We start from the raw sequence: 24,514 nt of genomic DNA on the forward strand, positions 1-24,514 counted from the left end.
CCCTGGTCGCCTCGATCGTCTCGTCGATGGCGCGGCACACCAGCCGGGCCGAGAAGGCCCTCGCGCGCCGCCTCGGCCAGGCGTGCCACCGCAGAGAGGGCCCACGCGCACGCGCGCACACCTCCCCACACCCTCTCCTCCACCTGCACCTCACCCCACCCCCCCACCCCACCCCCACCCTCCACCTCCCCTCCAGCCTCCACCTCCAGCTGCCCATCACCCTCCCCCCCCCCCTCTCAACCCCCCTCCCCCTCCCCATGCACCTCCACCGACCGCACGCGCTCCCTCCGCCGCCGGTCGTAGGACGTGGTGCGACACAGCAGCGCCGGCGAGCCGCCCCAGCTGCCAGGCGACTCGCCGTCCGCCCTCCCGCTGCCGCACACCGCGCACGCCGCAGCTTGGACGCATGGGCGCGGCCCGCGCCACGCCGAGCGCTGGACTACCGCGACGGCAGACGGCGCCCCTGCGGTGATGCAGAGGGCCGGGGGCGGGAGGGAAGAGGAGCTGCCGCCGCCCTCCTCCCCGCCTCCCTCCTCCCCGCCGCCCGCCGCCCACCCCGCGGGCTTCAGCGTCGGCGCGGCGGCCACCGGCCGGGTGCTCGTGCTCGAGGCCGCGCGAGCTCTCGGACACGTCCATGACCTGTCTGCGGACACGTCCCGCGCTAGGTCCTCATGCTCGGGATGCCGCGCGAGTTCTTCGGCGGTCGCGTCTGGGTGCGGGTGGGCGCACGATGGCGGGCGGGCGGCGCGGGCGTGAACGGCACCTCTTCACGCCCCTCTCGCCGTGCACAGGTGGCGCACGGCGCGTGGTCCGAGGGAGTGCACCTCCCCTCCCTCTCCAAGCGCGACGGCGCCGCCCTGCGCGTGCCTCGTCCCGGGGCGGCGGCCCCCGCCTTCGGCAGCACCGAGGCGGGCGCTCGCGGCTCGTCGGCGAGTCTGCTCGGCGAGGCGGAGCTGCGCCGCGGCTCGAGCGCCGCCAGCGAGGAGCGGGCCTCCGGCGACGGCTCCTCCGCCCCGCCGTCTGGCCGCGCGTCCACGCGCCAGAGCCAGGGCGGGTCGCGGCGGCGCTCGATGCACTACGAGTTTGGCGTGAGCGCGGCCCTCGCGCGCGGGCCCTTCTGGCGGACCTTGCTGCTCCTCCAAGAGACGCGTCCTCGCCCACTGAGTCCGCCGACGCGTCCGCGACTCGGCCCCGCTAGGCGGACGGAGCTCATCGAGGTTGCGCACCGGACAGTGCTGCACAACGGGAGCGGCAAGGACCTCCTCTTGCGGCAGGTCGGGATCCGCCGAGATCCGCCGAGATCCGCCGAGAACTCGCCGAGATTCGCCGAGATCAGCCGCATCTCGTGCTTGCTTGCAGCGGATTGAACCGAGCCACTAAGCATATATATCTCACGGTCGACATTTTATACGATCTCCAACGAGATGCGGCGGATTGGCTCGCCCCCGGTCAGGTTGGCTCGCGCGTGCCGCCGCTGCTGCTGCGCTCCGGCTCGCGCTGCGCGTGGCACTGGCCGGTGCCGCGCTTGGCACGCGAGTCGATGCTGTCTGCGTGCGTGCAGGGCGGGGGGTTCGGCCGCTGGTCCGCCGCCTTTTGCGTGCACGAGGGGGGCGACTACTTCGTGCGCGTCGACGCCCTCGCCGGCGGCGGCATCCCCCACATGCTGCGCGTGGAGGCGGACCTCGGCGGATCTCGGCGGACCTCGGCATCCCCCACAAGCTCTCTGACCTCGGCCGATCCAACCTTTGTCTGATCTCGGCCGATCTCGGCTGACCTCGGCGCCCGCTCCGCGCCCCGAGGTGCGGCGGAGGCGGGCGACGCTGCACGTGACGCTGGCGGCCGTGCGCGCGATGTCGCGCCTCCACCCGTGAGCGGCGCCCCTTCACGCGCCGAGGCGTGAGCAGGCGGCCGTGCGGCTCGACGCGCCACCCTTCCGGCTGACGAACCGGCTGTCGGTGCCGCTCCTCATCTCGCAGCAGGGGGTGCCCGGGCTGATGACGCACGTGCCTCCCGGTTCCGGGACGCCCTACATCCTCGACGCCCCCTCGCTGCCGCCGCTGATGTGCCTGCGCGTGCCCGACCTCGCCGGGGGTCGAGCCGGCCGCGACGGTCGACGCCCCCGCGGCTGGACGCGTCCGTGACGCGTCCTGGACACGTCCCGCAGGCGGCCTGGTCGCGACGGTCGACCTGTCGCGGCTCGGAGAGCAGACGCGCATCGAGCTCGCCGACGGCCGATCCCTCTGGTGCCTCGTGCAGCCAGAGGGCGTCACCCGCTCCCTCCTCCTCGCCGAGGCGCCGCTGCTGCCAAACGGCGCGGCGAGCCGGCGGCCGAGGGCGGGCGAGCGTCCTCCTTCCCCGCACCCTCGCTCGGCGCCCCTCCCGCAGGCGCGGCGAGTTTGGTCGAGGGCGAGCGCCAGCCGGTCGCCGTCCTCTCCTTCCATGCCAGCCGGCTCGGCGCTCTAGATGCGGGAGGGAGGAGAGCGCGCCCCTGCCTCGCGCGCATGCACCCCTAGCCTCGCGCACACGGGCTGCACGGACACGGCAGCCCCCCCCGTTCGCGGCTCGCGCTCTCGCCGCCGCGTGTTGGCGGCCCGCCCCACTAGGCGCCGAGTGTGCAGCGCACGGCCTCCCCTTGGGCCAGGCTCGGCGTCTCTCTCGTCAACCGGCAGCCGCAGGAGCTGCTCTTCCTCTCGGCGCAGCAGCTGCGGGTCTGCGCCGCGCTCACGGTCGCCGCCGTCTCGCTCGACGCCTCCCTCCGCTCGCTGCAGCTCGACAACCAGCTCGAGAAGACGAGCTACCCGGTGCTGCTGCGCGCGAGCCCTCGGCCCGGCGTGGCGGCGCCGGCAGTCCTCGAGCTCAGCTCGGTCAAGCTGCGCCACTGCTCGGACCTGCACTACTACCGCAGCTGCGAGGTCGTCCGCGCCTCCCCGCACCCTTGCCCGCCGCGGGGCTCCTCCCTGCAGATGCCGCCACGGGGCTGTCCCTACCCACGCGCCACCCTCACGGCCCCACACCGGCGAGCGGAGACGCGCGCCACATCCTACCTCATCGCAGGTCCGCGCCGCACCCCTCGACCTGGCGCTCGACCTGCGCGCCCTCCTCGCCGCCGGCGAGGTTGCGCTGCGCCTCTCCTCCCTCGCGAGCCCTCCGCCTCCGCCGCGCGCAAAGCCGACGCCAATCGCCTCGGTCGCCACGGCTCTCCACTTGCCCCGGCACCGCCGCACGACTGCGGGCTTGCGCCACCTCCAGCACGCCGCCGGCGGAGGAGGGGCGCCCGCGCCCGCGCCGCGCAAGTGCTACTTCCAGTGCTTGACGCTGCACCCGATTGCCCTCTCCTACGCCGCCTCCACCTCCGGCTTCGCGGAGCTCAAGACGCTCGTCACCGCGCTCGTCGCCGCGCTGCAGCCCGCCGGCGCGGCCCCTCCCGCGTGGGCGGTGGCGCTGCTGAGCGCCCTCGGCGCGGCGGTCGCCTCGGTGGCCGCGCCCTCCTCTCGCTTTCCTCCCGGACCGCTAGGCGCCTTCGGCGAGCCGCCTCTCCAAGTCTCCCAATAATAGGTGCCTCGCGCGCCTCCGAGCTGCACCAGTGCTTCGAACCCTCCCCTCATCATTCTCGAAGCCGGTCCATAGGTCGACCTCGCGCGCCTCACCTTCGCCGCGCTCGTGCTGCGCGACGCCCTCGACGAGCTGCCCCGCCTGCTCGGCCGCATCGGCAAGCACTACAGTATTCAGGCGTCGCAGGCGCTGCTGCGCGTGGCCGGCGATCTCGACGCTCTCGGCTCGCCAACCGCCGTCCATGAGACAAACCCACGACACGCGCACGACATGTCCGAAGCATGCCCCACAGGGTCGCCCATCGCCGTCCTCGCCGGCATCGGCTCGGGGCTGCGCGACTTCGTCCAGGAGCCGGCCCGCTGCCTGCTCGAGCGGCGGGGGAACGAGCTGCATCTCGCCGTCGCGAGGGGCACCTCCTCCCTCCTCCGCAACACGCTCGCTAGCACGGCGCTAGCGACGGCAAAGGTCTCGGGCACCCTCGGCCACGGCCTCGCGGCGCCCGCCCTCTCGACGAGGACAGGCCTGCACCCTCGGACACGTCCATGACACGTCTGTGGCGTCCCCACCCAGGCCCTCACTCTCGACGACGACTTCGTGCGGCGGCGGGCGGCGCGGCGGGCGGCGCAGCGGCCGGCCTCTCTGGCCGAGGGGCTCCGCGACGGGGCAAGCAATCTGCGAGCCTCAGTGGAGGACGGCGCCTCTGGCCTGGCGAGCCCAGTCCGCGACCTGCGCGACGGAGGCTCGGTGGGGCGGGCGCTCGTCGGGGCGGCGCAGGGCGTCGTGAGCGCGGCGATCAAGCTTGCGTCCCTAGCCCTAGGCTTAGGCGTGGCCCGAGCCCGAGTCCGAGCCCGAACCCTAGGCGCTCAAGCCGGCGTCCGGCGTCCTCGACATGGTCGAGATGATGTGCTCCACCAGTGCCACCGCCGCCGTCTCGGGCCCCGCAGTGCATTCGGCCTCGGTGCGGCCGCGCGCGAGGCCGCCCCGCGCGCTCGCATCGGACGCCGCGCTGCAGCCGTACGACCAATCGGTCCGGGGCGGGCAGGAGTCGCTCCCGCGGGCGAAGGGGCGCCCTTCTGGCCATGTCAGTGACGCGTCCAGGACACGTCCGTGTAGGAGCTGCTGCAGCGGGTGGAGGCCGGCGCCTACCGCGGCGAGCTGCTCCTCGAGCACGTGGGGTTGGGCCCGCGCACGCTGATATGCACCGACGCTCGCGCGCTGCTCGTGCGCAGCGGCTCCTTGGACCTCTCTTGGCAGGCGCCGTGGCAGCAGCTGCGTGGCGTGGAGCTGCAGCCGGCGCGGCACGTGGTGAGGCTGCAGCTGGATACGCGCCAATCTCAGAAGATCGAATGCGGCTCCGCCGGCGCCACCAAGCTCGTGTACGCCACCGTCATGCGGATGCGCGCGCGATATGCTGAGGCGCTCGTCGCGGGCGCGCTGGCCGGCCGCACGCAGGAGCAACGGCAGCTGCAGGCGGCCACAGCGTGACCTTGAGTCAGTGGTGGTGTGCGCGGCGCTAGTGTGCTAGAAGGTGCGTTTGTACGCACGCTCACAATACAGAATTGGAACAATCAACAAACACACACAGCTCTCAGCTGTTTTCGCGCTGTCGGCTGTCGCCGGTCTCGCCGCGAAGCGCGATGCGCGAGCCGTTTCAGGCCCATGCTCTCTCACACCCGCGCCATCTCCTCGTATCGCTCCGCAGGGACGACACGATCCACGTACAGTACTCATCAGAAACGCACATTGTTGCGCGCAGCGCCAGTACTTCCCCTACGCTGCCAGCACGCGTGGCCGTCAAACCCACCGACACCTGTACGTCAAGCCCCTACTAACCTTGCCAAGCTGGCAAGTCGGCCCGCAGTGCCCATGAAGGGCGGGGGTACTGCGAGGCAAAGCTGCGACATCTGGCGAGTGCTGCCGCCTCTCCTGGGGACAGGATTGGCGGAGCTGCCATCTGCTGGCAACGGCACCGGCGCAACAGAGATGGGCGTGCTCATCTGGGAGGCCATGAGCGACTCGCGGGTCTGGTACGGGTACAGTTCGAGCATTCGAAAGAAGTCCGCGCTCTGGATGAAGAAGTCGCCGGTCCGCGGCGGCGGACACGGCGACTCCGGAGACGCCGACGTCGGGCCGGGCTTCATTGTCGCGGGTTTCGTCTTCAACTTCAGGCCCGGAGGCGCCCGGGTTTGTCGTTTCAGCGCATCAACAGCGGCGACTCGTCTTGAGCACTTGAGCGCTGGACATAGCACATAGGGTCGATTCCGGTGTGGCTGTGGGTCGTGCGTCTCCTACTACGCGCCAACTGGCGTGCTCTACAATAAAAATTCGCACGCCCGCAGTGCTCAACACAGAGAGGATCCTCAGAATAACAACCCGGCCCTCGCTTTCACCACGGGTGCTCGTCGAGCGCCACCCACACCTCGCTCCGCCGCGCGTTGAGGCTGTTGAGCGCGTCAAACTGCGCCAGCCGGAACTCCTCCGCTTCGCTGCCGCCCGGCGCGAGCCCGTCGCGGCGCAGCGCCTGCCGCAGCAGCCGCACCTGCGGGAAAGCTCCGAGAGGGTTCGCGCGCGCGCGGGGGGTTGCGGCGCGGCGCGGCGGCCGCACCTGCTCGCGCACGATCGGCTCGGTGGTCGGGTCGGAGAAGGAGCGCACGCCGACCACGCACGAGGGGACCGACTCGAGCGACGCCTCCCCCTGTATCCGCGACTCGGGCGCGGGCGGCGCCGCGTCTCCCAGCACGGGCACACCCATCGGCCAGCGCATCACCTGACGAGGCCCCAGACGGGGGTGAGCCGGGACGCGCCGAGCGCACGGCGCCCGTCGGGCCGGGCGCGTCGCCTTTGCGGCGGAGAGCGTCGTCGACTCGCGAAACTCGTCCCATTCGCCCGTCGGGATGCTCATCAGCGACGGCACGAGCGGCTTCAGCTCGGCGCCCGCCTCGTTGGCGCCGTTGGTGTACGCGCCGAGCACGCCCAGCCCGTCCACCCGCCGCTCGTACTCGACCTTCGCGCAGTCGAAGAGCGGGTACCGCCGCACCTCGTAGTCGCCCGCCCGGCGGAGCAGCGCGAACGGCAGCTCTCGCTCGCTCGCCTGCGGAAGGGGTCCGAGAAGGCTCCTCCTCTCGAGGGCGGTGGGGGAGCGCTCGCTCGCTCGCCTGCTGCGCGTTGGCGCCGCCGGGCGCCTGCGAGAGAGCAGAGAGCGGATGCGGTGGGGCGAAGGGTAGGGGCTGGGGGGGGGGGAGAGGGCGGAGGAGGCGAGGGCGGGCGCGCGCCAGCTGGCTCAGCAGGTCTCCGAAGCCCGCCAGCTTGCTCTTGGGCGCATAGCCACCGCCCGGCTGCAGGTTGACGCTGTCCCAAAAGTCTTGCTGCGCGGAGACGCGCGACTGACGCGGCGGCGAGGGAGGCGGCGGCGTCGGGCGGGTGGCGGAGTGGCGGGCAGCAGCGAGGAGAGATGGAGGGAGAGAGGGGCGGCAGAGAGAGGCAGGCGGCAGAGGCGGTCGCCTCGCCGTCGAGCGTGTACTGAGACACGCCGGTGAACTGAGCGAGCGGCTTCCAGGGCAGCAGCTTGAACCGAAACTGCAGCGTCCACCGCGTCGTGAGCGCGCGCTCCCCGTCCTCGGTGCAGCTGTGCATCACCAGGCCGCAGTCGGAGAAGAGCAGCTTCCCGACGGCCGAGCCGCCGGAGAGCATGTCGACGTTGGCCTTGAACTTGTCCGCGCCGGTGAAGGAGATCATTGGGTCGTCGAACGTCACCTGCGGGTCGTAGAGCTCCATCTCCATCGGGTTGAAGAACGACGAGTACTCGCGCTTCAGGCCGGCGACGAGCGCGGCCTTCCGGTCGGAGAGAGAGGCGGCCTTGCTGTCCGCGACGGCGGCCGCGACCCCGCCGCGCGGAGGCGGCGGCAGCGCGCAGCCCAGCGTGAGGGCGACGCAAGCCGGGGTCGGGAGCAGCATCACACACGTTCAAAATGCACGCGGTGTATGCAGCGGCGAAGCGGCGGCGGTGAAAGTGCCCAGAAAATACCGTACCGTGAGATGAAAAAGAATTGTAACAGGTCTATCTCTTGTATCGTAGTCCGTTTAGTATCGAGTCTCGGGAGTTTTGTGCGCGATAAATTCGTGCCGTCCGCGGCGAGCCGAGCCAGGCCACGGCGCTCGGCCTGCTGAGAGAAGACCTGCCCGGACGGCAGTGACAAGTTACAAACAAAGGTATTGCTAAAAATCTCTCTCAAGTTACCCGACATCAATCGTCGACGGCAAGCTCGAGAACTGCGCCTCCAAAGTCGCCCAGATTCGCCTCTCGCGGCGCGCTGAGTTAGTATCGCCGGTGCGCCAGCCGGCTCTGCTCCACAGCAGGGCATGCCTGACTGGCTCCTGCTAGCCGTGCGTCCTGGTGGCATCCATAGCCAGCTCAGGTAGCCTCAGGAGGTCGCCTCGCGCACGACTCGGCGCCGCACAGCACCGCTCCGCGGCAAACGTGGTGGTCTCGTGTCACCAATGTGGGACCAGAGATGTGACCCTGCTTCTTGGAGAAGTACGAGATGATCGCGGTGCCGATCTTGAAGGCGCAGCCGGAGGTGCTCTGGCGGGTGCACCAGTTCGCGTCGGAGCAGCCGAAGAGCTTGGGGTCGGCGACGCGCTCGTAGTGGAGGCCGAGGTCCTGCGTGCCGATGAGGTAGATGAGGCAGCGCTCGGCGGCGGCCTCGATGTTCGCGTCGGGCCAAGCCATGCAACGCGCCAGCTGCGAGACGGTGTACTTGGACGGCTGCGCTGATGACGATGGACGGGAGGTCCTTGTCCGCGGGCACCTTGTAGCCCCCTGCATCGCGAGAGCACGTGCTGCTGGCGTCGACTCCAAGGCCGGCATGAAGATGTTCCCGACGCCCGACTTCTTCCCTCACGGGTGGCGCGAGCCCGAGAAGCCCATCTACATCCGCTGCGCAAACAACGACTACCTAGGCGAAGGGCGTCGGCACCGCGTACGCCTTCGCGCTGGCTGACCCGACCAAGCCGCAGGACACCAAGGTTGTGAACACCGAATGGGTGAACGCGCTGTACGCGCCCGGACTTGGCGAGCATGATGCACGTGTACGAGAGGACGAGCGGGACCGTCTTGGGCACGTCGATGTCATTCACCGCGCGGAACATGTCGCCCGCGACCTTGCGGTAGATCGGCTGGAGCGGGTCCTCCTCGATGGCGTACTCTGCTCCGCCACCTGAGCCAGTCGCCGGCCCGGTGGACAGCTCGAGGGGTAGTGCGGTGACGGACTCGACCATCACGCCCATGTTCGAGGGCTCGTCCACGGCGTCGGCCACAGGCGTGCCGATCGAGGCAGGCGAGCCCATGTAGACCGGGATAAGGCACGCGAGCAGGACGAGTAGGATGGAAGCGCCGATGTACGGGCGAGGCAGCGCGGTGACGAACGAGGTGAACTTGACCCACAGCCCGCCGCGCGCCCGTGCCTCCGCCGCATTGCGCGCCGCCGTCTTGGCCTTGAGGATGGCGGGCGTGTCGGTGGGGTTGGAGTCGGGGAAGGTGTCCTCGACCTGGTCGGTGCCGACGCCAGCGACAAAGCCGCCGACGATGCCGTCCGGGTCGAACGTGCGGGTGACAGAGTCGGCCAGCGCCGCCCGCACCTCCTCGTGGTCGGTCGCGGTGGAGTCCGACTTCTTGAAGGGGTCGTGCGGGAGGGTGCGGCCGGGGGACTTGGCGCACACCTTCTTGTACGAGGACTGGGCCATGCGCACCTTCGTCTCGTGGTCGATGCGGTCGGGGAGTTCCTCGAGCACCTTGGCGACAGGGACCCCCTTGCAGATGAGGTCGCCGATGCACTTGCCACCGTGCAACCCATTGCAGTGGGGGCACGGCTTGCGCCCAGCGGCTGCGCGGCCGCCGCGGTCCCCGCCGCCCTTGTCGGACTTGATCTGCGCCTGGAGAGCGGCGACCTGGGACTCGGCGGCCGCGAGCTTCTCCTTGAGCACGCCTTGCGAGGCAATCTCCGCCTCGAACGCCGCCTGCGCAGCCGCCTTGGCCTCGTTGGCGCGGTCCGCGTTGTCTTGGTCGAGGATGCCCTGCATCGCGAGCGTGGACGCCTTGAGGCCGTACATCTTGCCCGATTGCGCGGCGAGTTGGCGCTGTATGCCGATCTGCACGCGCATGTTTGCGCCGAGCGTGGCCCCCTTGGCGGCGATCGCGTCGAGGATGTATTCCTCGATCACCTCGTCGGGGAGGTGCCACTGGGAGTCCTTGAGCAACTTGTTCGCCTGCTCGATGCCCGTCTTGAACTTGGCGAGGCTCGCGGACGTGAGGTCCTTGAGAGCGTCGGGGGAGTACGCCTTCTCGAGATCCGCGCGCAGCGCCTTCGTGCGCACGTTCTTGGAGTTCGTGTCCTCCGACTCGATGAGCGACTTGATCGCCGCGATGCCCTTCTTGATGTCGTCGTAGTGGTCGGCGTCCTCGTCCGCCAACATCTCGGCGAGCGTGTCGTCGTCCTTGACGGCGTTCTGCAGCGCACCGTAGAGTTGGCGCGACAGAGTCACCGACAGGTCCTTGAAGAACTTGTCGATCATGGCCGGGATGAGGCCGTCCGCAGTGCCGATGTTCTTGTAGCGCACGTGCAGCGCGACCGCCTCGGCCTCGCGCTCCGCGCCCGGCCGGATGGTGCCCACCTCGATGATGTCGAGGAGGTACTTGTGTTGCTTCGCCGCGGTCCGCAGGTTGCGGAACCACTCGTTGAACTCCCGCTCGGAGCTCTGTTTGTAGGCCGGAATCACCAGCTTGTCCGTCGACGACATGTTGTCGTAATGTCCCGGGGATCGTTGCCCCGCCGCTACCAACTGTGAAGGTCTTCAGTGACCACTCACAAGCTGTTCCAAGGCCCGACAGAAATGTACTGTCAAAACTTTGTTCAAACAAAAGTCCTGGCCCGCGGCCCCCACACCCACAATGACTATCAATCCAGGCTGCGGGTGAAGGGCAAAACCGCGCCGCTGCAGAACGGTTTTTGCAAAACCGCGCCGCAGCGGTACGAAACTGCGCAGATGCAGTCCAGGGGTGGTAAGGACACTATGTGTGTGTGTGTGTGGCCGTAGACTAGACGGCTGCGCGGTCGTCGGTCTTCAACAAGGTGGGGGGGCGACTTGACGATCATCTTGCACGCCCACGGGTAGAACATGTTCATCTTGGGGCGCTGCCCGGTCTTGAGCTCGTACGCTGACTTGCCGGTGTCGCGCACGGCGAAGGTGGCGTTGGCGATGGTGGCCGCGTACACCCAGGCGTAGCCCCAGTACTGGTAGAGCTGGGTGGCGCCATGCCCCCCTGCGCGCGCCATCATCTCCCGCACGATCCTGCCGCAGGTAGCGTTCGCACGCTCGCACGCCCCATTCTGCCACGGCTCGTAGGGGCAGCTGTTGCGGAGGGTGATGCCGTACTTGAGGCAGAGTTCGCGCACGGCGCTGGAGTTGAGGACGACCTCGTTGTCGCAGAACGCAACTCCTCCGCGGAACGTGTGCCCGTCCTTTCCCTCGTTCTCGGCGAAGTACTTGCGCAGGTAGGCAGGCGTCTGGCCCTTGGTCTGCAGGATGTACGGCGTGATGGTGCTGGTGTGCTCGTCGACGACCATGAGTGCGTAGCGGTGCCCATCGACGCCTACCACACCCTTGGGCGACCAGAGGTCGTAGTGCGACGAGCGCCCGAAGCGAGTGGCCAGTGGCCGGCCGGTGCTGCGCCGCGCGTGGTACTTGGCGTTCGCCTGCAGCGCGGCGTCGTCGAGGCCCTCGTTGCGGTCCATCTTGGAGAGGTCTGGCACGCCGTCCGCGATCTTGCTGAGATCCTTTAGCGCGTCGCCGGAGATGCACAGGGCGTGCCGCCAGAAGGTGCCATCCGTCGGGCGCCGCCCCGGCTTGCCGCGCACGATGGCCTTGGCGGCGTTGGCGCCGACGGATGCGCCGAGCGGCATCAGGTGGATGTTGAAGTCCTCCCCGAAGTAGATGGTCTGCCCGGAGGGGTAGTTGAGGCGTGGTGGGCAGAGGTCGAAGCGGACCACGATGTTCTGCGCCTTGCACTCCTTGACGCTGACGAGAGGCATGGCGAGTCCGGGCGCGTACAGCGCGTTCACCCACTCGGTGTTCACAACCTTGGTGTCCTGCGGCTTGGTCGGGTCAGCCAGCGCGAAGGCGTACGCGGTGCCGACGCCCTTCGCCTTGAGGTAGTCATTGTTTGCGCAGCGGATGTAGATGGGCTTCTCGGGCTCGCGCCACCCGCGAGGGAAGTAGTCGGGCGTCGGGAACATGTTCATGCCGGCCTTGGAGTCGACGCCAGCGGCATACGATCCCGGCATGTTCACACCGGCGGTCGTGTCGTACGCGTCGACGACCTTGACATGCCCGACAAGCGCGTGTGCCTGCATCGCGTCCATGCGCGCCACGTACATGGCGAGCATGATGCACGTGTACGAGAGGACGAGCGGGACCGTCTTGGGCACGTCGATGTTATTCACCGCGCGGAACATGTCGCCCGCGACCTTGCGGTAGATCGGCTGGAGCGGGTCCTCCTCGATGGCGTACTCTGCTCCGCCACCTGAGCCAGTCGCCGGCCCGGTGGACAGCTCGAGGGGTAGTGCGGTGACGGACTCGACCATCACGCCCATGTTCGAGGGCTCGTCCACGGCGTCGGCCACAGGCGTGCCGATCGAGGCAGGCGAGCCCATGTAGACCGGGATGAGGCACGCGAGCAGGACGAGTAGGATGGAAGCGCCGATGTACGGGCGAGGCAGCGCGGTGACGAACGAGGTGAACTTGACCCACAGCCCGCCGCGCGCCCGTGCCTCCGCCGCATTGCGCGCCGCCGTCTTGGCCTTGAGGATGGCGAGCGTGTCGGTGGGGTTGGAGTCGGGGAAGGTGTCCTCGACCTGGTCGGTGCCGACGCCAGCGACAAAGCCGCCGACGATGCCGTCCGGGTCGAACGTGCGGGTGACAGAGTCGGCCAGCGCCGCCCGCACCTCCTCGTGGTTGGCCGCGGTGGAGTCCGACTTCTTGGCGAAGGGGTCTTGCGGGAGGGTGCGGCCGGGGGACTTGGCGCACACCTTCTTGTACGAGGACTGGGCCATGCGCACCTTCGCCTCGTGGTCGATGCGGTCGGGGAGTTCCTCGAGCACCTTGGCGACAGGGACCCCCTTGCAGATGAGGTCGCCGATGCACTTGCCACCGTGCAACCCATTGCAGTGGGGGCACGGCTTGCGCCCAGCGGCTGCGCGGCCGCCGCGGTCCCCGCCGCCCTTGTCGGACTTGATCTGCGCCTGGAGAGCGGCGACCTGGGACTCGGCGGCCGCGAGCTTCTCCTTGAGCACGCCTTGCGAGGCAATCTCCGCCTCGAACGCCGCCTGCGCAGCCGCCTTGGCCTCGTTGGCGCGGTCCGCGTTGTCTTGGTCGAGGATGCCCTGCATCGCGAGCGTGGACGCCTTGAGGCCGTACGTCTTGCCCGATTGCGCGGCGAGTTGGCGCTGCATGCCGATCTGCACGCGCATGTTTGCGCCGAGCGTGGCCCCCTTGGCGGCGATCGCGTCGAGGATGTATTCCTCGATCACCTCGTCGGGGAGGTGCCACTGGGAGCCCTTGAGGAACTTGTTCGCCAGCTCGATGCCCGTCTTGAACTTGGCGAGGCTCGCGGACGTGAGGTCCTTGAGAGCGTCGGGGGAGTACGCCTTCTCGAGATCCGCGCGCAGCGCCTTCGTGCGCACGTTCTTGGAGTTCGTGTCCTCCGACTCGATGAGCGACTTGATCGCCGCGATGCCCTTCTTGATGTCGTCGTAGTGGTCGGCGTCCTCGTCCGCCAACATCTCGGCCAGCGTGTCGTCGTCCTTGACGGCGTTCTGCAGCGCACCGTAGAGTTGGCGCGACAGAGTCACCGCCAGGTCCCCGAAGTACTTGTCGATGATGGCCGGGATGAGGCCGTCCGCAGTGCCGATGTTCTTGTAGCGCACGTGCAGCGCGACCGCCTCGGCCTCGCGCTCCGCGCCCGGCCGGATGGTGCCCACCTCGATGATGTCGAGGAGGTACTTGTGTTGCTTCGCCGCGGTCCGCAGGTTGCGGAACCACTCGTTGAACTCCCGCTCGGAGCTCTGTTTGTAGGCCGGAATCACCAGCTTGTCCGTCGACGACATGTTGTCGTAATGTCCCGGGGATCGTTGCCCCGCCGCCACCAACTGTGAAGGTCTTCAGTGACCACTCACAAGCTGTTCCAAGGCCCGACAGAAATGTACTGTCAAAACTTCGTTCAAACAAAAGTCCTGGCCCGCGGCCCCCACACCCACAATGACTATCAATCCAGGCTGCGGGTGAAGGGCAAAACCGCGCCGCTGCAGAACGGTTTTTTGCAAAACCGCGCCGCAGCGGTACGAAACTGCGCAGATGCAGTCCAGGGGTGGTAAGGACACTATGTGTGTGTGTGTGGCCGTAGACTAGACGGCTGCGCGGTCGTCGGTCTTCAACAAGTACACCGTCTCGCAGCTGGCGCGTTGCATGGCTTGCCCCGACGCGAACATCGAGGCCGCCGCCGAGCGCTGCCTCATCTACCTCATCGGCACGCAGGACCTCGGCCTGCCCTCCACTACGAGCGCGTCGCCGACCCCAAGCTCTTCGGCTGCTCCGACGCGAACTGGTGCACCCGCCAGAGCACCTCCGGCTGCGCCTTCAAGATCGGCACCGCGATCATCTCGTACTTCTCCAAGAAGCAGGGTCACATCTCCCTCTCGACGTTCGAGGCCGAGATCAACCTGCGGACCGCGGCGAAGCAACACAAGTACCTCCTCGACATCATCGAGGAGGGCACCATCCGGCCGGGCTCGGAGCGCGAGGCCGAGGCGGTCGCGCTGCACGTGCGCTACAAGAACATCGGCACTGCGGACGGCCTCATCCCGGCCATCATCGACAAGTACTTCGGGGACCTGGCGGTGACTCTGTCGCGCCAACTCTACGGTGCGCTGCAGAACGCCGTCAAGGACGACGACACGCTGGCCGAGCTGTTGGCGGACGAGGACGCCGACCACTACGACGACATCAAGAAGGGCATCGCGGCGATCAAGTCGCTCATCGAGTCGGAGGACCCGAACTCCAAGAACGTGCGCACGAAGGCGCTGCGCGCGGATCTCGAAAAGGCGATCTCCCCCGACGCTCTCAAGGACCTCACGTCCGCGAGCCTCGCCACGTTCAAGACCGGCATCGAGCAGGAGAACAAGTTGCTCAAGGGCTCCCAGTGGCACCTCCCCGACACGGTGATCGAGGAACACATCCTCGACGCGATCGGCGTTGGGCGGGAGGGCGCGGGGCGCTCGAGGTGTGTGTGTGTGTGTGTGTGTGTGTGTGTGTGTGTGTGTGTGTGTGTGTGTTGGTTTGTTTGTGCGAGGGCTGGGCGGGGCAGGGCAGGGCGGCGGCGAGCGGCGAGCGGCGTGTCGGCGAGAGCGGCGACGAAGAGAGGCGATGGTGACGTACACGGTGGCAGTGTTCACGGCAGCAGCGCCCCGCGCGGCGGCGGCGGCGCCCTGAGTGAGGCAGACTGCCCTGCACAGCCTGCTGGGAACGCTCCCGACGAGCGGCGCGCCATGCGGGCCCGCCGCGGGCGATGCGGGCTGCGAGCCGACACGCGTGTCGCAGGCGTAGGCAGCACTGGCGAAGCGAGGCGGCTGGCGCCGGCCCCGGAGGCGGCTGCAGTAAGAGCAGCGAGGCAGAAGTCACTGTCCAAGGCGTACTGAGCAGGCTGCCATCGAGCAGCGCGCCATGCGGGCCTGCCGCCGGCGACGATATTGGGAGCCGACAGGCATCGAAGAGGTAGGTACTGAGGAGGGCCATCGCGCCCGAGGCGGTCCGCGCCGGCCCTGCAGGCCGTCTCAGAGCCTGGCGAGGCTGTACAGAATGCCAAGAGCATACTGGGCAGGCTGCCGTCGAGCGACGAGCCATGCTGGCTCGTCGCAGGCGATGAGGTCGAGGAGCCGATCGGAGCGTCGCAGAGGCTGCCGACCACTGCCGTTCGCCCTCGGGCCCAGGGGTGGAAGGCAAGCTCTTCCTGGCGTTTCTGGCGAGCGTCCAGACGTCGCAGAGCATCCGGCAGGCGCGCAGCGACCCAAATTTTTGCTCACCGCACGGCCGTGCGAGCCGTCGGTCGGTGGTGATGGTCGGCGTCGGCGCGCGCCGCCCAACGCGCGGCGGTGGGCGTCATGTGGCGGGGCGGTCGGACCAGACATTGTGCGAATTTCGGCGGTTTCCGGCGCTTCCTTGCCAGGTCCCGGTTTGGAAGATGCCGAAGTCCTGCATTTTCGACGCGCGCGCCCTCTCCGCGTGCCCCCGGATCGGCTCGCCCCTGCTGTCCCCTCGCTCAGTATACTGTATAGATCTGGGGCGGAATGTCAATGTGACTTAGACTTAGACCGACTTAGACGCACTGTACGCGCGTACCGGCTCACTAAGCTACTACGATCACCGACGGTGGTGGACGGCTCGCGCTCACATACCATGTCACGTGCATCACGTCATGAATGCGCTGTCGTGCGCCCGCGCTGCCGTGCCCACCCTCCGGCAGTTGCGCTCGTACCGTACGGCGGATGGACCAGCCGGAGCCTGGTCGATTACTTCATCACTTTTTCCAACGACGTGCTGGGCGCCCTCGGCGCCGACATCGAGTACCTGGTGACCTTCAACGAGCCGACTATCTTTATCATGCTCACGCACTGCTCAGGCATATGGCCTCCGGGCCCTAAGAAGTCTACGGCTCAGGGTCTCCAGTGCCTCACGCCCGTTGTCGGCGACTACGCTCGTGCCATTGCGAACATCGAAGCCGCGCACCGAGCGGTTTACAGAAGCTTCTCGAACACAGACCTTCAGATCGGCGTGGCCCACAACGTCGGGTTCAACGTGGCCGAGCACGTCTGGGACGAGGCGGCGACGGCGGTGGCCAAGGCGCTGCTCAAGTTCTCCTTCATCGACTCGATCAAGGACTCGCTCGACTTTTGCGGCCTCAACTATTACGGCAAGGAGATCACCCGGGGCGGCTCGGTGGAGCTTGGAGCACCTGGAGCGCAGCTGGCAACCTCCTCCCCGCTGGACTGGAGCTCTGTCTCATAGGTGGCCATCCGGGACGACGAGGAGTACTCCGAGTCGGGCCGCGTGGTGTATCCGGCTGGGCTCTACCTGCTCCTCAAGGACTTCCACGACCGCTACCGGAACGACGCGCGCTCAACCATACAGCGCTATATCATCACCGAGAATGGCATTTCGGACGCGAGTGACGTGATGCGGCCAGCCTACATCATCGAGCACCTCCTCGCGGTCGCGCAGGCGCGGCGGGAGGGCGTTCCCGTCGCGGGCTACTTGCACTGGACGGTGATCGACAACTGGGAGTGGGCAGACGGCTACTGCCCAAAGTTCGGCCTCGTCGAGGTTGACCGCCTCAACGACCTTCAGAGGCGAAAGCGCCCATCCTTTCACCTCTACCGCCAAATCGCAACATCGCGGCGCATCACCGGCGCGCAGCGGCAAGAGGCGTGGCGCGCCGTGAAGAATGCGGCCGAGACGGGCGCATCGCACCTCTTTTGCCGAGCCAGCGATGGCCAGACGGGCCTGGACGAGCCGGTCCCACGGCCCTTCTCGGCCAAGGACTGGCGCTTTGACGCGAGGCATCTCCACGAGGAGTGGCAGTGGCCCTTCGGGGCCGAGAAGCTGAGCGAAAAGTGGTGGTTCAGCTCGGATCCGCCCAGGCCCTAGCGTTGTACATATAGGTCCCACTCGGGTCCCCAGTCAACCCAGTACTGCAGAATGCCCTCGCGTATGCGGCTCTTGAGCACCGCGTGCACCTGAAACTGGTCGTCGCCGAGGTGCCCAGCGGCCCCGCCCCAGACCGCCTCCGGGTCCACCTCCATGTTCTCCACCGCGGCGCCGACTCGAGCGACACGGTCGGCAGGAACCGTCTCATCCCACCTCGCCGCCCAGCCGAGGAAGTGGACGCGGTACTCGCCGTCCTCGGTGACGTGCACAATCTTGGCGCCGTACCACTTCCCGAACCTGTCGCGGGCTTGGACCTCATCGCCGGCAGAGAAGCTGCCGATGCCGCGCACACGCGCCGAGTCCACCCACTCGTCGCACCTTGCGTTCCAGCCGTGGTAGTGCACCTTGTAGCTCAGGCCGCTGCTCTCCTCGAGGCTCTGCTTTATTACCGCCTGATACCACACCCCGTTCTGCTCGGCATCCACCTTTGTGCCAGCGGCCAGTGGCATGCCCCCCCGCACGCTCTGGGGACTTAGACGAATCGAGCTACGCAAATCGCGACGATTTTGCTAGGGCACCGTCACAAGGTGCCACAACACGAATCGTGCTAAGTCTAGGCGGTGTCAATAGCGGACCCGGTGTTGCAAAATGATAAATGTACAAAATGGCTGAGAGGTGAGAGAGAGCGGTCACACACACACACACACTGATATAAACGCGCGTCTCGATACGTGTGTCTCGAGAGAGATCAGATAGACACCCCATGAGATACTGCTGTACACCCAAAGCAGCCGAGCGGGCGGCAAGCAGACGTACCTTCCCAACACGCGCCCGAGCAGCTACACGCCCTTCGACTAGGCGTCGGTCGGCTCGTCGACGCGGACCAAGATGAGCAGGAAGCCGTCGCCAGTCCGGATGCGGATCTCTGCGTCTGACATGCTGACCAGCCGCGCCCCGACATTGTCAAGGTAGCAGATGCCAGTCAAACTACAGCGCCACAACGTCAGGCGCTGATGGTGCCACGCGGACGCCACGGCCGTGCGGAGCGAGCGTCGCTGCGCGTGCTTGGCCGCCACCTTCTTGTTGCCGTTCCCGCCCACGTGGAGCTCCTCCGTCTTGATCATCGTCTCGGACAAGGAGCCGGACATGGCGAGGAGGTCGCCGTCAATGGCCGCGTGCGTAAATACCCCCAGCGACGACTCGCATCCTGCCTCCTTCAGCTCCTTCTTTCGCGCCTGCCTGATTTTGTACTGGCCGCGGAGCCGAGCGAGCAGCTCGCCCTCCTCGTGCGGCGGGAGCCGGGGTGTGCCCTTTGGCATGCCCGAAAACTTCGGCCCGTACGCGACGCAGCCAAAGGCGCGCATCTGCCAGCCTGGTGACACCGGCTTGCCGTTGTTGAAGACCTGGACGTTGGGCATATGTGGCGTTCAGGAGTGGAGAGCGGTTGGCTACGTGCGTCCCTGCGTCCCTTAGTGTCACGTTCCAACATCGAGTTTTCTGTCGGAGGCAGGGCGACGCCGTGAAAGAGTTTGGGTTGGAGTCTTGGAGAGAGAGAGAAGAGAGAAGAGAGAGAGTTGTTTGTTGGGTTGGTGGGGGTAGGTAGGTGGGTGGGGATAGTAGGTGAAATGCCGCACACCCCATCCTTGCGTTACTACTGAGTACGCGTAGCCTGGCGTTTGAGACAGATCTTCTTGGCGTTTGTGCTCCGATGTTCGTGCCGCCTGTCCTACTCCGGTCCTCTGCGCAATGTATTTCACCTCGTGACCAAGCCAAGCAGGCAAGCCAAGCACGCCCGGCTCTCGCTGGTCAACACATGCACAGCGCCGCCGAGCCCACGACTCCACAGCCGAGCGGCGCACACACTCGAGAAGAGATTGAGTCCATCCGCGTCGGCCCATTCACCCTCAGCGCCCGCGTCACGCTCGGCGACGACACGCTGCTCTTTGACGACGGCAGCCTCACCGGCGAGCCGTTTGACGACACCGGCCTCCACCGTGTCTGGCCAGCCTCCGTGGCCCTCTGCCACTCCCTGGTCGCGCGGCCGGAGGCTGTCGCCGGCAGGCGTGTGCTGGAGCTAGGCGCCGGGACCGGCCTGCCGTCGCTCCTCTGCGCGCGGCACCTCTGCGCGGCGCACGTGATTGCGACCGACTCCAACCGGGCCGCGGTCGAGCGGCTTCAGGCGGCGGCGATCGACGCGGCCGCGCTGCTCGACTTTGAGGACGCCGAGGCGGTCGCCGGCCTCGTCTGCGCTGAGCGAGTCGAGACCGTGCTCCTGTCGGACGTCTTTTACCCGGCAAAGGACGCGGCGCCGCTGCTCGCGCTGCTGCGCCGGCTCCTCGTCCTCGACCCCGCGCCAACCATCCTGCTCAGCGTCTCGCGGCGAGACGTCCGCGCGTGCGACGCCTTTGAGCGATCCTTGCTCTCGCTCCCCGGGACGGCGACGCTGCTGACGGCTGCCGGCGCTGCGGAGGCAGACGCGTCCCAGCTCCCTTCCCGCCGCCACCCCGCCCTCCTCACACCGGCACCCGCGCGCAGGAGGGGACGCGCTACACGGACCCGCTCTACGGCGATGTCGCGGTGCGGATTCACCGGCTGGAGGGCGAGCCGACAGGCGCCACCACGGCCGGCGGGCGAGGCGGCGGCTGCGAGGGCTGCGGCGGCGGCGGCGGCGGCGGCGGCAGCGGCGGCAGCGGCGGCGGCGGCGGCAGCGGCGGCGGCGGCGGCGGGGGCAGCAGCAGCGGCAGCAGTGGTGACGGCAGCGGCGGCGGCGGTGGCGACGGCGGCGGCAGTAGCAGCGGCGCCGGCGGTGGCAGCGGCGGCGGCGGCGGCGGCGGCAGCAGTTTGGTGGGCCGGCGGCAGCGACGGCGCCGCCGCCGCGGTCCCGCCCGAGTCACACCCTCCGCTCCGGCCGCCGCCGCCGCCGCTGAGCCGCTTGGCCGCGTCGTGGGATCTGGCCGCACGCTCTTCGCCTGCCGCGGCGATGCTGGCTGGCGGCTTCGCGGCTTCGAGTACGAGGATGTCGAGGCGCGCTCGTGCGCGGTGAGCCGTGCCGGCCCCCGTCCTCTGCCCGCCACCCTGTCCCCGATTGGCCGGCAGGTGCTCGCGCAGCACGCGCCGCTGCTGCTCGGCTGCGTGCGCGTCTCCGAGTGCGCGCTGCTGCTGCTGCCCGCCTCGCTCAACGGTGCGCGCCGCGCGGCGCTGCACCGCCTCGCCGAGGCGGGAGGGCTGCAGCACGCCTCGCTCGGGCAGCCGCCGGCGCGCCGCTTGCTGCTCGCCACCGCCGGGGCGACCGACGCCGCCGCCCTCGAGGAGGTGCTGGCGGAGGCCGCGGCGGAGGCGGACGCGGGGGGCTCGGAGCCTCCGTGGGCGCGCGGACCAGTCGCCTCGCCCCCAAGCGAGAGCAGTCGCGCTTTCCTCTGACAAGGCTCGCCCCCCCTGACAGGCGACCCAGCCGCCGACGGCTGAGCTGTGGGCGGAGGCGATGGCGGCGACGGCCGAGCTCGAGGCGGCGGCCAGCGAGACCGGAGGGGCGCTGCTCGGCATGGAGGGGCTCGAGGTGGACGAGGAGGAGGACGACGAGGAGGCGAGCGGAGTGACGGCCGGGCCGGCGGGCGTCGGCGAGACGATGGTGTCGAGGACGAGATGAGGCTTGTACCACCTTCGTAGGCATGTTTCTTGTTTGTCTGCAGCGACCAGCGTGTCTCGCACGTCGCACTCGCAGTTCGCAGTCGCACACTGGTCCGCGGCGCGTCCGGTCTCCCTCTCCGCCATCGAAATTCATTATTCCAATTTTGGCAAAGTCCAAACACCAAAGCGGACTCCAAGAGAGCTTAGTGCAAAGACCAAAAAGTGGCTCTATATACGGCTAGAGAGTATTATATGCAAGCTGCGTACCACAAAAATCACCACACATCAATCACGACACACAAAGCGACCAAACAAACTCCCGAACCGCGACAAAAAGAAGCATCAAAGACACAATATCACCCCGAGCGTGCGTACCAGGCCCACCGTGTACCGCGCCTCTCAAGAGCTAAAGAGAGGACGCGCGTTAGCCGTTACCCGAACGGGCCGCTCCTCGGCTTCGATCATCCGCCAAGCGCGTCGCGCGATGCCCCTAGTGCAGTGTTGGCCCCACAATCCGCTATCCGGAAACCGTCGAGCGCGGGCGGCTCAGGCCTAGCCTTGCGTGCCACCTCGCCCTGACCGCCCGCGCCAGAACGCCGCCGCCCGCAAGTGCCGCCAACGGGCTAGAGCGACGCCGCGGCGGGCGCACGCCATTCGAGCACGTGCCCTAGACCTGCCACAGCTTGCCGTCGTGGTCTTTGTGCATCGGCAGCAGGACGGTCGCCGAGGACCCGCTCGAGCCCCCGGAAGCGGCCGAGCCTGTGCGCGCCCGAGAGAAGCGAGTGAGCATGGCGGCGGTGTGGCGGTGGTGGCCAGGCTTGCAAAGGGCCGGAGACACAGCGCACCCGTCTCCCACGCGGCGCTCTCGTCGCGCCAGTTCGTCGAGTTGTACTGCGCCTGGAAGGCTGCGAGGTGGGCGTAGTAGACCGGCGCCTAGACAGTGACCGAACGGGCGGCCTCCGCGACAGCGCTCGTCGGGGGCGAGGCAGCCGAGCAGCAGGCTGTGTACCGGGCACGAGACCACCTTGGTAGCGCGCTGGTAGACGTGGCACAGCTCGAAGGTGAAGTCGTGCACCTGGTCGGCCGTCAGGTTGGCCTCGTCGACGATGACGTGGTAGTGCGCCGGCCGAGGGGTGCCTGCGGCGGGGGGGAGTACAAGTGTTGAGTCGGGGAGAGGTGCGCGGGGCAGAGGCGGAGCGGACGAAGCGTGCGGCCCTTGAGCGCAAAGTGCGGCGAGAGGTAGAAGTCGCCCGCCGCCGTGTGGTGCGTCGCGTCGGTCACTTCGCGGTCGACGACGAGTCCGTACGGCGGCTTCTCGTACCCGGCGCCGCGGCCGTCCGGCGTCCGCATGCAAAAGCGGGCGCGCGTCCGCTTCTGCACGACGATGTAGACGAGCTCGGGGCAGATGCCTATGCGCGAGAGTGGGCAGTGAGCGGGGAGGGCGCGGGCTTGTATGGAGGCACGGCGGGGCCGATCTCCGAGTTGCTCCATCGCGCTCTTGATCGCCGCCACCTCCTGCACCACCGCTGCACTGAACATGTTGTGCGCCAAGCCGTCGCGGTAGAAGAAGAGGCGCTGCACGGGGCAGTGGTTGCGCTTCTGGAACTCTTGCGCCGCGTGCACCATCCGCGCCTTGAGCCACTCCGCCGGCACCAGCTCCTCCTTGGCCTTCTGCGAGGTGACCTCGGTCGCCCACTTGGAGCAAAGGCAGTCGAGGGAGTAGCAGATGGCGGGGTGGGAGTCAGCGGTGCTGCCGCGGCCGGCGTGGTTCACGTCGAGGCCGATGACCATCGTCGGCTTCGCGCTCACCACCGATTTGCCCTGATTCATCGCCTTTGAGACGCCGTTTGCGCCGCCGAGCTTGAGGTTGACCTGGCGGCGCGCGGGAGGTGGCGGTGGTTGAATTGAAGGCGGCGGCGCCAGAGGAGAGGCGTGGCTGAGTGTGGAAGCGAGGTGGTTGAATTGAAGGCGGCGGCGCCAGAGGAGAGGCGTGGCTGAGTGTGGGAGGGAGGGGGCAGCGGGGGCGCGCCTTGAGAAGGATGCCCGCCGAGTACGACCCGTCCGTGCCCAGCACCTTCGGGCCCCTGCCGCCGCCCTTGCCGCCGCCCTTGCCGCCCTTGCCGCCGCCCTTGCCAAAGGGGGGAGCCATCTTCAAACCGTTGATGCACTGGGTGGGCACGCCCTTGGTGTTGCCCCACCGCTTGATCGTCGGGTAGAGGTAGCGCGCGTTCTCCGCCTCCTTGCCCGGCAGGATGGCCATGAGGAGGCCTACACGTAGACAAGAGGAGCAGGCGCTCGCGACGCGACCCTGGGCGCGCGTGTGTCTGGACTCGTGCGCGCTGTGCCGATGCCGCCGCGGTACGACTTGCCCTGCAGCCGATCCAGCTCGTCTGCGAGCGTCTTGTTCTGCTCGTACCGGCTCATGTCGTAGACGTCGTCGCGGTGTGGTTCCTCCAGGCCCTTCATGCCTACGGAGCAAGAGAACGCCAGAGCACTGGAGGGCGGACGAGGGGGCGCGGGGACGGGCTCTCGATGGGGGCGCCGCGGCCCGCCGCCATCCGGGCAAACGTGCGGGTGAAGGCTTCGAGGCCGCTGAGGTTGATGCCAAAGTGGACGATCACCCACCGCTTGTCGCGCGGCAGGCTCGCCGGCTCCCAAAACTCAATCTCGCCTGAACCAGGGGGGGGTGGACGGCGGGGTGAGTGGGGAGGAGCGGGGTCGGCCGGGTGGGTTGGGGCGCGCGCACCGCCCTTGCCGCCTCTCAGGTTCCAGCCGCCTTGGCCCTTGCCCCTTGTGTCGACGAAGACGTCGCACGTGGACTGCCCGCCGCGCGTCTTGAAGAGCAGCGAGTGGGGCGCGAGCTGCCGCGCGCTCTCGGGCTTGAGCTCGAGCAGCTGCGGGTTGATCTCGATGCCAAAGGCGCTGGAGGTAGGGCCCTCGCCGTGCGACACGGCCCTCACGATGTCCTCGATGGCGGGGAAGCGGAAGCCAGGCTCCTCCGCCATGTGCTTGATCATCTCCGACGACACCTCCGCCGTCTTCTCGGTGGCCAGCTGCAGGAGCGAGGTAGGCGGGCGTCGGGGATGACTGGCAGAGAAGTGGGATGGGCGCGGCCCTGGGCGGGAGTCAAGAGGGCGGGAAGCAAGCGCGCCTGCCCCGGGGCGAATGTGAGGAGCTCGATCGGGACCACGGGCGCGCAGCGGTCGCCCTTCGCCTCGCCAACCTTGATCCCCGGCTTGTTTGGGTCGATTTCGCGTTTGAACTGCGGGTAGTTGTCGACAAAGTACTGGTAGACGTTGGTCTCGTTGCCGTCGTCTTGCATGAAGGTGCGGTCCTTGAGGGCCACCTCGTCGATGCCGTGGAGCCGCTTGCACACGCCGGGGGAGTGCCGCTGCTGCAGCTTCCACCGCTGGCCTCCGCTCCGGAGCAGCTTGCCCTTGGAGGAGCGCGCGAGGTCGAAGAGGTCCTGATCCCGGACGTTGGAGCGGCGGTTCATCTTAACGCCGATCCACTCGAGGACGGGCATGCCCTCGCGCATCAGCACGAGGCCGGCGCGGTCGATCTTCGGCGCGGGGGGCGGGCG

The 24,514-nt window shown here is 68.2% G+C and overlaps 6 protein-coding genes across 6 annotated transcripts; 4 read left to right on the forward strand and 2 right to left on the reverse strand.

The window, feature by feature from the left end:
* The first annotated feature begins 49 nt into the window (after nucleotides 1-49).
* On the forward strand, nucleotides 50-5,122 carry EMIHUDRAFT_448672 (hypothetical protein). Its single transcript, XM_005757845.1, has 18 exons — nucleotides 50-80; nucleotides 304-594; nucleotides 666-719; nucleotides 792-863; nucleotides 948-1,054; nucleotides 1,199-1,232; nucleotides 1,454-1,669; nucleotides 1,905-2,091; nucleotides 2,165-2,344; nucleotides 2,386-2,420; nucleotides 2,604-2,912; nucleotides 3,055-3,186; nucleotides 3,367-3,474; nucleotides 3,628-3,775; nucleotides 3,845-4,047; nucleotides 4,123-4,341; nucleotides 4,412-4,594; nucleotides 4,666-5,122. Exons 2-18 carry the CDS (start codon nucleotides 472-474, stop codon nucleotides 5,035-5,037), a joined length of 2,682 nt encoding a protein of 893 aa, XP_005757902.1. The 5' UTR covers nucleotides 50-80; nucleotides 304-471; the 3' UTR covers nucleotides 5,038-5,122.
* A 296-nt stretch (nucleotides 5,123-5,418) lies between these two features.
* Nucleotides 5,419-5,873, forward strand: EMIHUDRAFT_199248 (hypothetical protein; the record flags this gene model as incomplete). Its single annotated transcript, XM_005757846.1, has 2 exons — nucleotides 5,419-5,736; nucleotides 5,799-5,873. 2 exons carry the CDS (start codon nucleotides 5,419-5,421, stop codon nucleotides 5,871-5,873), a joined length of 393 nt encoding a protein of 130 aa, XP_005757903.1.
* Nucleotides 5,874-16,056: 10,183 nt separating this feature from the next.
* On the forward strand, nucleotides 16,057-17,304 carry EMIHUDRAFT_97353 (hypothetical protein; the record flags this gene model as incomplete). Its single annotated transcript, XM_005757847.1, has 2 exons — nucleotides 16,057-16,596; nucleotides 16,666-17,304. The coding sequence occupies 2 exons, from the start codon at nucleotides 16,057-16,059 to the stop codon at nucleotides 17,302-17,304; spliced, it is 1,179 nt and encodes a 392-aa protein (XP_005757904.1).
* EMIHUDRAFT_199252 (hypothetical protein) lies at nucleotides 17,301-17,813 on the reverse strand (the record flags this gene model as incomplete). The annotated part of the gene is made up of 1 exon (XM_005757848.1): nucleotides 17,301-17,813. One exon carries the CDS (start codon nucleotides 17,811-17,813, stop codon nucleotides 17,301-17,303), a length of 513 nt encoding a protein of 170 aa, XP_005757905.1.
* Nucleotides 17,814-19,117: 1,304 nt separating this feature from the next.
* Nucleotides 19,118-20,950, forward strand: EMIHUDRAFT_448673 (hypothetical protein; the record flags this gene model as incomplete). Its single annotated transcript, XM_005757849.1, has 4 exons — nucleotides 19,118-19,690; nucleotides 19,840-19,881; nucleotides 20,401-20,682; nucleotides 20,747-20,950. The coding sequence occupies 4 exons, from the start codon at nucleotides 19,118-19,120 to the stop codon at nucleotides 20,948-20,950; spliced, it is 1,101 nt and encodes a 366-aa protein (XP_005757906.1).
* A 215-nt stretch (nucleotides 20,951-21,165) lies between these two features.
* On the reverse strand, nucleotides 21,166-23,114 carry EMIHUDRAFT_414846 (hypothetical protein). The gene is made up of 6 exons (XM_005757850.1): nucleotides 22,961-23,114; nucleotides 22,410-22,803; nucleotides 22,134-22,340; nucleotides 21,941-22,068; nucleotides 21,777-21,864; nucleotides 21,166-21,690 (listed from the first exon to the last, which is right to left on the reverse strand). The coding sequence occupies exons 1-6, from the start codon at nucleotides 23,078-23,080 to the stop codon at nucleotides 21,599-21,601; spliced, it is 1,029 nt and encodes a 342-aa protein (XP_005757907.1). The 5' UTR covers nucleotides 23,081-23,114; the 3' UTR covers nucleotides 21,166-21,598.
* Nucleotides 23,115-24,514: the final 1,400 nt, after the last annotated feature.

The sequence above is a fragment of the Emiliania huxleyi genome (genome assembly GCF_000372725.1).
Source record: "Emiliania huxleyi CCMP1516 unplaced genomic scaffold EMIHUscaffold_9, whole genome shotgun sequence".
NCBI classification, from domain to species: domain Eukaryota; phylum Haptophyta; order Isochrysidales; family Noelaerhabdaceae; genus Emiliania; species Emiliania huxleyi.

Coding starts and splice junctions, on each gene's coding strand:
- EMIHUDRAFT_448672 (XM_005757845.1), top strand. CDS start 472: ATGCAGAGGGCCGGGGGCGGGAGGGAAGAGGAGCTGCCGCCGCCCTCC. Junction 864..947: donor GCGACGGCGCCGCCCTGCGC/GTGCCTCGTCCC, acceptor CTGCTCGGCGAG/GCGGAGCTGCGCCGCGGCTC. Junction 4,048..4,122: donor CCCTCGGCCACGGCCTCGCG/GCGCCCGCCCTC, acceptor GTCCCCACCCAG/GCCCTCACTCTCGACGACGA.
- EMIHUDRAFT_414846 (XM_005757850.1), bottom strand. CDS start 23,080: ATGGCTCCCCCCTTTGGCAAGGGCGGCGGCAAGGGCGGCAAGGGCGGC. Junction 22,069..22,133: donor GCTCAAGGGCCGCACGCTTC/GTCCGCTCCGCC, acceptor CCCCCGCCGCAG/GCACCCCTCGGCCGGCGCAC. Junction 21,865..21,940: donor CCAAGGTGGTCTCGTGCCCG/GTACACAGCCTG, acceptor GTCACTGTCTAG/GCGCCGGTCTACTACGCCCA.